The 13328-nt window shown below is 50.7% G+C and overlaps 1 protein-coding gene across 8 annotated transcripts in view; it reads right to left on the minus strand.

The window, feature by feature from the left end:
* Nucleotides 1–12702, minus strand: part of LOC116628014 (synaptotagmin-17) — a 74377-nt gene extending 61675 nt beyond the window's left edge. Inside the window, exons 1-4 of one of the 8 annotated variants that reach the window (XM_032398043.1) lie at nucleotides 12610–12678; nucleotides 8913–8930; nucleotides 8090–8238; nucleotides 1942–2090 (exon numbers count right to left, since the gene is read on the minus strand). In XM_032398043.1, coding sequence (XP_032253934.1) covers nucleotides 1942–2090; nucleotides 8090–8238; nucleotides 8913–8930; nucleotides 12610–12624 — 331 coding nt within the window. In that variant the 5' untranslated portion in view covers nucleotides 12625–12678. The other 7 variants (XM_032398047.1, XM_032398045.1, XM_032398044.1 and 4 more) reach the window with 7 other exon arrangements.
* Between the last annotated feature and the right edge of the window lie 626 nt (nucleotides 12703–13328).

Consider the following 13328-nt stretch of genomic DNA (forward strand, 5'->3'; position numbering starts at 1 on the left):
AGTTTACGGCTCCCAAGTCCATCATTCGAATCTTTGCTCATCCCTTGATTCTAGCAATGAGCTCATGGAATTTTATTTTAAAAAACTATTTAACTGAAGCATTACTGACATACAAAAAAAGCTGTGCATATATGAGCTTGGAGGTAAGTACGCACCCGTGAAACCATCACCACACTCTGTGCTATACACATACCCATCACCTCCCAAAGTGTTCTCCTGCCTTCTTTATTTACTTAATTTTTCTGGTGATAAGGACCTTTAACAGAGGATCAGGTCTCTTAGTAAAATTTTAAGTATACAATATTGTTAACTATAAGCACTGTGTTGTACAGTAGAGCTCTAGAACTTCTTTATCTTGCATAACGGAAAGCAACACCTCCCCAGCTCCCCATCCCTGCAGTCCTTGGTAACCACACTTTCCTCTCTGCTCCTAGGAGTCTGACTATCAGATTCCTCATATAAAGCAGGGTTATGTAGCATTCGTTCTTTCATGACCTTCTTGTTAAGTGCCCCAACACCTGTCTTGTCCGCTAAAATCATGAGACTTTGGTCTGGTGCATGGCTGGTACTCTGATAACTATGTGCTAAATGATAATCATCTGTGTACAGAGCTGGGCAGGAGACCTAGGAATCATCTAGACGCGTGCTATTCGAGAGAAATATAGTGGGGTTCGGAAATACAAACGACATAGGTAACATAAAGTCTTCCAATTTTTTAAGAGTGCAAAGAAACGGGTGAAATTAATATTTTCAACATATAATCAAAATGAAAAGGTCTCAGTGAGACAGTGTAAATTCTCTTTTATTTCCTGGCTTCAAAATCGTGGGCACGTAACACATACAGCATGTCTCCACTGGGCTCAGCCCCATTTAAATGCTCACCAGCGATGCGTGGCTGGTAGCCGCCGTACTGGACAGCGCAGGTCAGGAACAGGCCTCTTGCTTTACAGATGGAAAGACTGAGGCCTAGAGAGGCCTCACATCCCCTCTGTTTCACTCTTTCAAGCCCTTGAACTTTTCTCTACTTCCTCCCCCGCCCCCCGTCTACCCCCAAGAAAGATCAGACACCAATATTTCCACCTGAGCGGATTTACTTCATGAATTTTAAGCTTTTCCCCACCCTCTGTTAAGTGAATTGCAGACAGCTGAATGAGACAGCAGAGTGGACCAACTGGGGGGCCTGTGGACCCTATTTGACCTAGAGATACATCTTGTCTGGGTTTAAAGCTAAAGAAGTTTCATATAAAACCCCAGATCGCCAGTTTCTCTTTAGAAAGGGCAGGCAATACGGAGCCCACAATCTTGCACCCCCCACCCCCACCCCAGCAAGAGCTGGGTAACAACTGCCCCTTTCAGTGGGGCACTGGCTTCCCAAATGGCCACAGTCCCCACCCCGCCCCGGTAACTGAGGCTGAGTCAGCTGCCACTTGTCACTGCATTAGAACGAGTCTCATCTCTGTCCAACCCTCTCCAACTCATTCACGGACAAAACCCACCTGGCCCCTGAAGTTACTTGAATTTGCAAGCACTGCCATACAACACGGGAACACCCACCTTTTGGGGTCTGAAATGATAATATGCTGACCACGTCAATCAACTGAGCCAATTCAATGAAACTTGTGATCAGGAAAAAGAAAAATCGATCAAGTAACTGCTTCCGGCTGAACTCAGCAGAAATCAGGTGCAACGCACTCTGGTCACACGGTTATCATCTCTCCATCATCCCGTCTCCTGCCCGGACTGTCATCCCACTCTGCCCCCTCCCCAGAAGACAAGCTCTTTCCTCACATCTTTCCTTGGGGATGCTGCCGAGTGTCTGGGAAAGCCAGCTCTCTTCTTTTGTCCTGGGGACCTGGCTAATGGGACTTTAATTTGTGAATGGAGGTGGAATGGCACAGGATTTCGTGAGGATCCCTAGGCAGTCACAGCAAAGATGCTTACTTGAAATCCTTCGGGTCAGGCTGTACGTAGACTTTGACGTGTCTGAGGATGAGCATCTGCGATCTGGGGAGTTGGTCCGTGGGGTCAGAGGGACTTCACTGGCTGTGTGGACGGAGTCCCCGTCCTTGTCACTGCTCCGGCCGGCCATCCTATAGGAAAGGAAGAGGTCTCAATGGTTGTCAAAAAATCTCCAGGGACTGGCATCCCTGCCCCTGGGAAGACAGACCCACGACGAAACGGCTCTCAGATCCAGTTTATACAACTTGCAGTAATACAAACTTGAATCAGTGCGGCAGCCCTAGACTCTCAGTAATGCCTTACTTTTTGCACAAAATGAGAAATGATATAAGGACTTTCTGATTTAGAACAATCTGTCAAGGACAGTGGGGAGGGATATGTACTTATTCAGGTTATTGCCACATGGAGGCGCCACGCTGAGTCAAGCCCAGACCTGTCAATCAGTCTGGAAGGAATCACGGGGTTGTCTATACCCATCTAAACTTCTGCAGGTGGCTTTTGGTGGGAAACAGCCTGCTATTTCAACCCTCACTGTGTCTATACTTTAGCATCTTCTAAAAGTATCCTATAACCGTGTCAACTCGAGAGTTCTCCGAGTGCCAGGGCTAAAGCTACAAAATGGCCCTGAGAATCAATGACTTAAGAGCAATAGTTCGATGTGAAGGAACAGCTAAAAATGAGCAGCTGCCGTGATTCAATGTGCTCCCAATGAGGATGAAAAATACTAAAAGAAGAAAAAGCACTGGGTCGGGGGTGGGGAGATACAGGGTAGCAATTAAGAGCACAACCTCTTGGTCTGAACCCTGGCTGGGTGACCTTGGGCAAGGCCCTTCCTCTCTCTGTGCCTCCATCTACCCATCTGCAAAATGGGAATAATAATAGTACCCACCTTAGATGGTTGCTCTCAACACTAAATGAGTTAGCACATATAAAATGCTTAGAACAGTTCTTGGTACATAGTAGGTGTGTGCTCAATACATTTTAGCTGGCATGATAACAATCTTTAAGATCCCCCAATCCCCAAAAAGCTAGGTAAGGATGCTTGGGGGGGTTGGGGAGAGGTGGGGAAAAAAGCTGGCGGAGTGGCCGGGAGATGGATGCTGCTATTGACACAGCCCTAAGCGATTGTGGCTGTAGATGGATACCTTCTGAGACCACATCCCCCACCCCCAACCCCCTACCCAGCTTGACATTTAAGCCTGTGCATAAGCTAGTCTTGAAAAATGCAAGTTTCCAATTCTAGGAGGTCTTTAGATGCATCCTGTGTATGAAATGAGACGGATCTGATGTTCTTCCAAAGCAATGTAAGGGTCACAGCCAGGACAAGACCGGGCATGTTATGGGGGTAGGGGGGTGCGGGGGAATGCCCAGTCCCTGCTTGCCTCCCACTCCTGGTCTGTAAAAGGTGCACGCAGCAGATGAAATGGGGGGAGGGGGAGTAGGGGAAGGCACAGAAATGCAGCCATACTGTATCGTTCATTCTTCTCTCTCCCTTAAATGAAAGCTGCAGCATCTTCCAAAGAAGGTGGAACCTCGGGCACCCCCACCTGCATGCCTGTTTCCTGGAGGGCCGTGGCCATACGTCACTGCAGCGGCCACCTCCAACCTGTTAAGTCCCATCCAGTCTTCGGGGCTCAGCTTAAGTGCTGTTGCCCCTGAAGCCTCGCTTGAGTCCTCTCGGACAATGTCTGAGCCACCCCTAACTCCTCTGCACCCACCGGGCTTCCCAGCCCTTCCTCCAACACACCGAGCTGAGCCATGCTGTTCCCTCTGCCTGGAATGCTCTTCCTGTCTCCATCTCCTGTCTGGTTCCTTCTCATCAGTCAGGTCTCAGCCTCAACAGCGCCTCCTCAGAGACGCCCCACCCTGTCCCTATCACCTCCTCCTACCCCATCAGTCCTTCTTTCCCTCTTCAACAATGCACATAACTCATCTTTAGTTGCGGCTTATCTTCTGCGTCTGACACTAAGTCCTCGCTCAGTGTCTCTCGTTCACCACTGCCGCCCTTGCCCTAGCATGGCATCTGGCACGTGTGGAGTCTTCGTTTATTTTCTCAGTAAACGAATGAATGAATTCACCCTCCTTGTCATTCTTATCTGATTTCATCTTGTCTCAAAATGATCTGAGTGCATATCTTGCCCCGCCCCCAGCAGGGTACGCTCCTTAATGGGGCGATCTATACTTATCTTGATCGAAGGTACCAGGTGCTAAGCACCAACTGTGTACCAGGCACTGTGCTCAATGCTCTGTCTGAACCATCTCATTAATCCTTAAAACAATCCAGAGTGTACTTGTTATTAACAAGCCTCACCCCCTTTACAGATGGGGGGGGCAGGGCGTGGAAGGGAAGCCTGGTAGGGTGGGGATGGGATGGATAATTATTCTGCACCACTGTTCAACTCCCAGTGAAGTCCAGCAATACCTGACTCCGAACGGCATGCCCTAAACTCCTGAGCTGGGTATCCCTTATGAGGCCTGTTGGAGCTGTGTATGCAGTAGGTCCTCGATACACGCTTGATGGACAAAGAAATGACCTGACTTTAGTCAATGAGCGTCTTTCTGGCATCGCTCCAAAAGGAGCCAGTCGGACTGTATACAGTTTTCCTGACCTTCACCAGTCCAGCCCAGCCAAGGAAAGCTGGGGGACCCAAATGACAGGAGCATATCTGACAATTAATGGTGTATCCCCTAAAATCCCCCACACAAAGGACTAGGTCATCTGCCACAGGCCGTCCCACAGAGAGGCATGTCCTGTGGTTCTTAGCTCAAATGTCACAGCAGGAACAGCACTGCAAAGCCCATACACTTGACATTTCTACTCCCTGTCTGTTTGATAACATGCAACTGCCCACTTGGTAAATAAATCTGGGGAAAGCACAAGCTGTAAATTCACTTTTTGAATGATTTAACCCGCCTCCCCTTTACAGACTTCTCTTAACATTTTGCATTACGTTGAGTGCCAAAAATGTACTAAGTTGCTACCCAGGATTCAAGATATTCATCCTGAGAAGCACAGAAAGTCATGTACCGTTGTTCAGGCTTTCGACTGCAAAGCTCTAGGTGGTATCATTCGTAACAACCGCCAGCTGAATGGGGCCTTCCAGTGTTGTGTGGTGTGTTGGCCGTGCTGCGAAGGTTCCAGCCCTCTTCTCTGCTTGTGGCAAAACCAAAGTAAGTGTCTTCCCAGAAGGTCCCCACCCCTGGCCCCCAGAAAGAGTCCCCCACTTGCACAATGGGTCAGCAGCCAGGGTAAAGTGCAACTGTCCTCCAGCTCAGTGCTAGAACCTAGGCCATGCACCCGTGACACTCAACATCTGGGCATCTGGGGCAAACAGGTACCTGACTAGGATTTTCAGGGTCCATCACGATTCTCCACTGGTTCAGAGGCCAATTCAAATTCCTTGACCTGGCATTCAAGACCCTACAGGACCTGAGCTTGCAGGCTCATTTTCCATGATTCCCCCCACTCTTCCTAGCTACTGTGGAGTTTGCCCAACCTAGGTCCATTCCCTCCTCTCTGGTTACAGCATGCAAACTGTCTATTACAAAGATTGGCAAACTACGGGGCCCAATCTGCTGCCTGATCTTGTACATGAAGTAAGACTGGAACACAGCCACGCCCACTCAGTAATGTCCCACCTATGGCTGCTTTCACACTGTCTAGGAGTGGTTGTGACAGACTAAGCCCTTTCTAGGAAAAGTTTGCCCACCCCTAGTCTGCTAGCTCGGTTCATGTGTGTCAGGTGGGAATGACCCTTTCCCTGGTTCCAGGGTGGTCAGACAATCCAGGCATGATCCTAGCATCATTTCCTCCAAGCAAAAGTGACTGGCTCAAGTGACTGGCACATGACCCAAATCAGAGCAATTGAGAGCCCATCCTGGTTTGTTTGCTGCTATTGAGGCAAAGAAGAAAGCAGCTTAAGAATGAGGCCAATAAAGGGGCGCCTGGGTGGCTCGGTTGGTTAAGCGTCCAACTCTTGATTTCGGCTCAGGTCATGATCTCAGGGTTGTGAGACTGAGCACTGCGTCGGGCTCCAAGCTGGGCATGGAGCCTGCTTAAGATTCTTTCTCCCTCTCCCTCTGCCCCTCCCTGCCCCCCAAAAAAGAATGAGGCCAATATAGAAGAAACAGAGAGAGAGGGAAGGGGAGAAGGCACAAATGCATGCCCATGACAACATCTGACCCCTGGATCCAGCTATGCCTGAAACCACTGTCCCTGGATATTTTTTTCCATAATGAGACTCTAGGCAGAACTGTCATATGGGTGTGCAGGGTGTGAATGCACAACTCTCGGGGGCAGCTGGGCTTATGTACCTGCCTTATCTCCTGTACTAGATTTAAAATCTCCTGAGCACAGTAATCGGACTCTATGTAGTCTCTGCATCCCACAGTGCCTGGCACATGAAGCATACTCGAGAAATAGTTACCAAAGAAACTGAGATTAAGTTTTCAACCAGATGACTGGCACTGTCAGGATTCAATTTCTGCCTGTAAGTTTGTCAGTTGGTCAATAACAATTTTTTGGAGTGAACAACATAGATAAAAAGCCCACCCTCGCAGAGCTGGCACTCTTCTGAGCATGGCTTTCAAGACACCAGATGGGCTGAGCCAACCTCTGCCACACAGGGCACTGGACAGTGGGAATGATCTCTCGATCATTCACCAAACATCTCAACTCTACGCATACCTGCAGGACTCAGACTACAACCCATGACTAATGAAAACATTTCTTAACACTGTCTTTACACCAGTTTAAAGAATCTCCATCAATACCTACAAATTCAGAAACGAATACTTAACTACTCTGTGAAGCATGTTATGTGCACATCTCATTACTCGGAACCACAACCCTATAAAGGAAGTTCTATTATTGTCCTCACTTTACAGATGAGGAAACGGAGAGCAAACAGGGTAAGATGAATCACTTACATTTATGATTGCCAACCAGGGGTCAAGCATTTGTAGGGGTTTCCTGTGTACTAATTCCGGCAGTCACCACAACAACCATATGAGATAAACCCTATTATTTTTATCATCCCCATTTTACAGATGGGAAATCAAGGCACAGAGCTCTAACTACTTGCCCAAGGTCACAGTACTAGAAAAAAGTAGGAGACACAGGATCTGAAGGCACAGGGCCTGACATAGAGCCACTGTACTATGGAAATATTCGATGCTTGCTTCTAAGAAGAGCAAATGAGAGGACTGAGACATGACCCCCAACTTGGAGGGAAAGAGGGGATATCATGGACTTCCAGAATCTCAGCTCAAAGATTTAGCTGGAACAGCACTGGGTTCCCCCTGAGGCTCTGGGTGTGGGCCCTTGCATTGCCTCCCGCCCTCTCGGGGCCTCCCGCTCTGCGCAGGAGAGCTGGACTCGCTGGTGGCCAGGCCCTTCTAGGCGCTGGCCTTCTAGACTCAACCCAGGCTCTCTGGCCACGCTCCGAGAGGTGGACCAGACACGTGGCTGAGAAGCTTCAAAACTGTGTTCCCAAAATATCTGAGCGACTGGCAGATGGAGATGTTGTATGCAGGCGCGGGAGGAGCACGAATTGGAAATAAAATGAAAGATGCCAGAGAGAACATAAACAGCGTTGGAGGACAGGATGGAGCCTGGAGGTGCTTTGCTGCTTCCCTGGGTCTGAAGTCCTTGTTCAGACCGGCAAAAAGGCACCTGTTTGTCCATGCGGTCTACCAACCATCCAGCAGTTTTCACTGAGCATCGACTCTGTGCCAGGCACTGGGTCGGGTGCTGGGACTGTGGGTCATACTGACTTGGATGGCCATCCTTAGAATTTCGACATCCCTTGAAGAATGCAGATGCTCACAGATCTCTTCTTCCACTTGGAACGACACTCGACATGATTAAAAGCGCGCACAGGCTTAACACCGCACCCTCCGAGTCTCAGACGAACCGAGGGGGACCTAGCTAAGCTAGAGCCCGGCCACCAGCTTGCCAAACAAAATGAGAGGCACAGAGCAGGTCCCCGTCGGCAGCAAAGAGGTCCACGGACACTCAGCGTTTCCCCCTTTCGTACCCGAGCCCTCCTGCCCGCACCCCCTCGCACAAACTGAGCCAAGAAAACGTCTTGAGATCGCTTTCAAGGAAGTTCCGAGCAGTTTTACTTACAGCCAGGGAGGAGTCTGGGCAGGGAAAGGTCCCAGAATTTCAACTTCATCCTCACTCGACTGGCAACAGCTGGACTCATAGCACTTCTCACAGCAGTGCCTGCAAGTCCATCTGCACAGTAGCAGATCGGAGATTCTAGAAAGAAAACCCTGAGGCCATCGGGGGAGGTGGGCAGTGGAGAGGGGGGGTGGGGGGGAGGGGAGGTGGGAGGGGAGGAGAGGAGGAAAAGGAAAAACACCCGAAAATTACAAGCAGCCGATCCCCGCTGAGAAATAAGGACATTCAGGAGGTCTGTCCCTGCTGCTGAACACTTAGAACAAAATGTTTTCCGTTTCTATTTACCAACTGCAGGCACAGAGATGGCAAACACCAACTTGCTGGAGCCGTTAATAGTGAGCAAAACATTTGCAGGTATTTTCTCTGGTAGTTTATTGTGAGTGTCTTTCTTGACAGGTGGGTGGTTTATACAACACCGTGAGGGCTATACAATATGTTCTCGAAACACAATGAATATTACTCTGTCTTCTTGAAAGCAAAGCAAAAAAAGATTTTTAAAAAAAATCATCTCAGTGACACGAAGTAAACAGAGGTAACCAAACGGAATAAGGACGGTGGTGGGGAGAGCAATCTAGCCTGTCTACAAGTGTCTCCTCTTCATCGGGATCTCCCTCCTTCCATAGAAAGGCATCAAAACCGTGCCGTTCTAAACATCCAGTCATTGTTCAATACTGAACAGCCCCACAGCCCCACATAAGACTCCGAAATGAAAGGCAAGCACCTCTTGATCAGAAACCAGACCAAAGGAATCATCGAATTAACCCACCTCGTTTAAAGGTTCCAACTGCCCTTTTAGAGATCCACGAAGAAGCCAAGGGGCGTCGGGGGTGAGAGGGTTACAAAAAGAGAGACAAGACCAGTTTAGCAATATTCCAGCAACTCAGAAAAGAAAAAAGAAAAAGAAAGAAAGAAAGAAAAAAAAAAAAAGCCCTGCATCTTTCCACTTACCATCCTGGGAAGGGAGCTGACTCCCTAACAAGGTGCTATCAGCGGGGCTGCTGGGAGCCTCCTGGCTAACCAACACCGAATAAATGGGAAACTTTAGCATTTCGATTTGATTTGCACCGTATGCTGTTATGAATCAGACCGGGTGGATAGATAGTCATTCTATCCAATGCAGCCACACTTCAGAAGAGCAAACCTTCCTATACAGAAATAGCCATGAAGCCAACCCAAAAGGACATGATTAGCTAACACGCAGGCAGACGCACAGGGGATGTGACTTGGCTTTCCCCCCACCCTCCCAGGGGCCCTACCTTATAATTCTGCTCCAATGGTGATGGTGGGGAGTTTCATATGACCACCCACAAACACAGGGAGCAGAGAAGGAAGCCATTATCTGGGCCTGGGAGGGGGTGGGGGGTGGGGCTACCTCCCTTTTCAGCCCCACCTCCCATCAGGACTTCTCACCCGTTCCCAAGGCACAGACTCCCTCCCCCTCTGCCAGGGAAGAGTCGCAGTGGCTTAGGAATGCATGGGCCAAGGAAACCAGGTAGATTAGGAGTCCCGCATCCTAGCCTGGGATAAATCCCGGGGATGAACTCAAACTCAGAATTTGGAATCAAGACGAAGAAAGTTATCCTCTTTTTCAATTCTCTCGCTCTCAAGGAGGAGGAGGTCTCAGTTTGGTACCATTGCATGTTAACATGTTTCTAACACTTGTACAACTCCCGCCGCCCCCGCCCCCATCCCCTCTTCCTTTTTAAACAGAGAGCAGACCTCAGCTCAGAGCCTTGGACATAACTAATTGGGTGGCATTACTATCATTGTGTTTATTTTTCCAGTTGCCTTCTGTTTATATCAAGTGATCCTCGTTTTCTATTATGGTAGTGACATAAAGTTTCCTTTTCATATGATTTTAAGTTAAAAAAAGAAAGTGAGTCTGTTTATAGGAAAAAGTATTAAGTAAATATTGTACAAGTGGTACACAGCTCATGAAAAATTCAAAATCCTTGAAGTGATAAGGGAATGGCTGCAGCTTGGGAAAGAAAGTCTCGGGCACTAATCACAGACTCTTCCAAAAGCAAAACTCGAACCACACACAGAGCAAGACCTGAAGATGCTTGGGGGTCACGCAGAGCTGAGCGGGTAAGTGTTAGTGCTGGCTTCACCACCAGCCAATCATGTGACTTGGGTAAGTCAGGGGGCCACTCTGAACTTCAGTTACCTCTTTTCTTTAGTGGAAGGGCTAAACTAGGACTCTGACTATAAAAATGCTTGTGTGTGCTGCCCAGCTGCAAAATATCTGCACTCTTTCTGTGGCTTTATGAGAACAAGGTGGTTTGCCAAGACCAGTTGGAACCTATTAGGCATCAGAGACTGTCCTGGCGGCTGCAACAGTGAAAAAGCAGCAAAAAGCTATGCCCCCGTGCACGTACATGAGGAAGTGTTTGAAAATGCTTACAATAAAGTGCAAGGATAAAGGGCTGCTTTTTCCTTGGACAACAGTCCATGCCCATTCTTTCCATAGAGGGAAAGCATTTCCTAGGTGTGTGGTGATCAAAAGACACTGTTTATAAAACCACATGAGTAGAGACAAAGGCCACCGTAGGGCCCAATCCTTTCTCAAACCCCAGGTACAAGATGAATGTCCGGGAGCAAAGAGAAACCAAGGAAGAGAAAGAGGGGAAGGAAGATGTTTTTATGTTCCCAGCATGCTAAGTCTTTCTTCACATGGAGTCCACTGGGTTCATGTATTTGACCGGAGACAGGATCACCGGTTCAAGCCAGAAAGAAATAGGAAGAAGGAGAATCCAGATATTCTAGAACAGGTGTTGGCAAGCTATGACTTGCAATGCTAAATCCAGCCCACAACCTGCTTTTGTATGGTCCTCCACTCAAGGATGGTTTGTACATTTTTAAATGGTTGGGAAAACACCAAAAGAAAATGAATACTTCTTGACTAGCACACAGTATATGAAATTGAAATTTCAGTGTCCACAAATAGTTTTATTGGAACACAGCCACGCCCATGCATTTACTATGGTCTATAGTCGTTCGATGCCATAGTCAGAGTTGAATATTTATGACACAGACCATGTAGCGCTCCAAGAAAAAAAATGTACTATCTGGACATTTATAGAAAAAGTTTCATACCTTGTTCTAGAAGGAAAGTCAGTTTCACCAAGCCAGTCTCATTTTAGCTGCTTAACAAATCCCCCACTGATCCCCACCATCTCCCTTTTCGATCCCACCACGACCCCTAAGCAGCTGTGTGACCTTGGGCAAGTCACTAATCTCTGTCCTGAAGGTGGTTATTAAAACCCACAGAAGCATGTTCTAATATTGTGTATTTCTCACTGGATTGTGCATTCTGAGGGGCAGAGACTACGCTGTTTTCACAACTATATCCCCAGCGCTCACATAGGTGGTCACTCAAGTGTTTGTTGAGTGAGCCCCACAACATTCAGCCTGCAGTAAGTGTACAGAAAATATGACCTTCACTGAACTTGAAAAGAGGATCTAGAGATTCCATAGAAGCCAGTGGTGCAAATCTAAGCCACCAGAGGGATGGGGAGACCAAGACGGGTGACAGAGCACAGAGTTCCTGCCAGGCTGAAAAGTGTGAGGACAAGATGTGAGCCAGTGGGGAACTAGAAAACCAGCAGCCCCCTCGGCTGTAGCTGAGGGTGAGAGAAGCGAGCCCAGATGCACCCTAGATGTGGGAACCTGTAGGCTTTTCTGCCGGGCAGAGAGGAGCCAACCCCAGAAAGCAAGCAGCTCAACGGGTCTGACTGCAGGTCTGACTGCATGACCTTGGCGCTGACCTGTCGCCACTTCCCCGCCTTGTACTGAAGGGAAAGGTCTCGTAGTCAAGCAGCCTCCCCCCAAAAAGGATGCCTGGAAATTATTTCAGTCCAAGGATTCTTGTGAGAGTTTCCTCAAGGTGATGGGGGTCCACAACTCCCAGACCCCAATGCAATGGCCGAAAATGATCGGTTGCTCCCGCCCCCACCAACAGCGCGCCTGTAGTATGTCCCCCACCCCTCAGCACCCAGTGCCCGGGAGAGACGACGTCCTTGTCCCTCCTGGCCGGAACAGCTGCCTCAGGCTCGCTCCGCCGGCCAATTAGCCAGAGCCGTCGCCACGGCAACGGCAGCTGGCGAGCCGGGCGGCTGGCGCGTCCCGGGCCGCCCTCCCCGCGGCCCCTCCCCTGGGGTGGGGTGCAAGGGGAGGGGATGGGGGCAGAAAAGTCCGCCCCACCCCCACTCCCTCCCCAGGAGGCCAGGGCGCGCGGGCAGAGTCCACAGGGGCCCTTCATCCCCGGGTGTGGGGGTCCCCAGCCCCCTATCCTGGGTCGCACCCGTGCCGCTGCACAGGCTGCGTGCCCTCGGGCACCCTTTCTCTCGAAGCAAGTTTGTGGGAGCCCAGCCGTGTGCCCTCCCTTCCGCGCGCTCACGGCCGGAGGGGGCGCGGCACCCCCCACCCGCACCGCGGACCTTGCCCCCCAGCCTCAGCCCTACCTGGATGTACGCCATTTTCGCCCTCGCGCACTCACTCCGGCCCGGGCATGGCGCCGCCACGGCCACTTTGCCCTCGCCAACAGGGGGGGGGGGGGGAAAGGAAGAAAAAGGCAGCCGGGTGGCCCCAGACGTGACTGGCGTGGCTGATGAGCGGCGCCCGCCCCTCCGCCGGCCGCCCCGTCCTTGCCTTTCCCTGCGTTCCGGCTCCCGGAGTCGGGGCCGCCTCCCAGGTTGGGAGCTGGGGCGCCCAGAGCCCCCGCCTCGGCCACTCTCGCTGTCCTGCGCTCCCCCCGAGGCGCTGCCCTGGCTGGAAGGAGGCCGGGGCGCCTGGGGAGGGAGCCCGGGGCGGCCGCGGGGACTGCAGCGACCCCGGCGCAGGCAGGGCTGGAGACGCCGGGGCCCGGGCGCGCCAGAGGCGGGGGAGGGGATGGGGAAAGGGGTGGGAGGGGGCGGTGCGCGGGTCAGCCCATCCGGTCGGCACCGGGGCTGGCACCTACCGAGAGCAGAGCCCCCGGGACGGTCTTGAAACCGAGGGGGTACAGTCCTGCCCGCCGTGGAGTCTGGGGCGGGGAGGGTCCTCCCCATCCAGCCCTCTCCCAGTCCGGGTTGGAAAAACTTTATTCCCGCCCCACCCGTCGCGCCTAGAACTGTTGCGGCGAGGAACACAGAGGCCAAATGAATGGGAGCTTTAAGTTCAGGTGGGGGCCTAGGGCGCCGGG

This window comes from Phoca vitulina, unplaced genomic scaffold (genome assembly GCF_004348235.1).
Source record: "Phoca vitulina isolate PV1807 unplaced genomic scaffold, GSC_HSeal_1.0 scaffold109, whole genome shotgun sequence".
In the NCBI taxonomy this organism is placed as follows: Eukaryota; Metazoa; Chordata; class Mammalia; order Carnivora; family Phocidae; genus Phoca; species Phoca vitulina.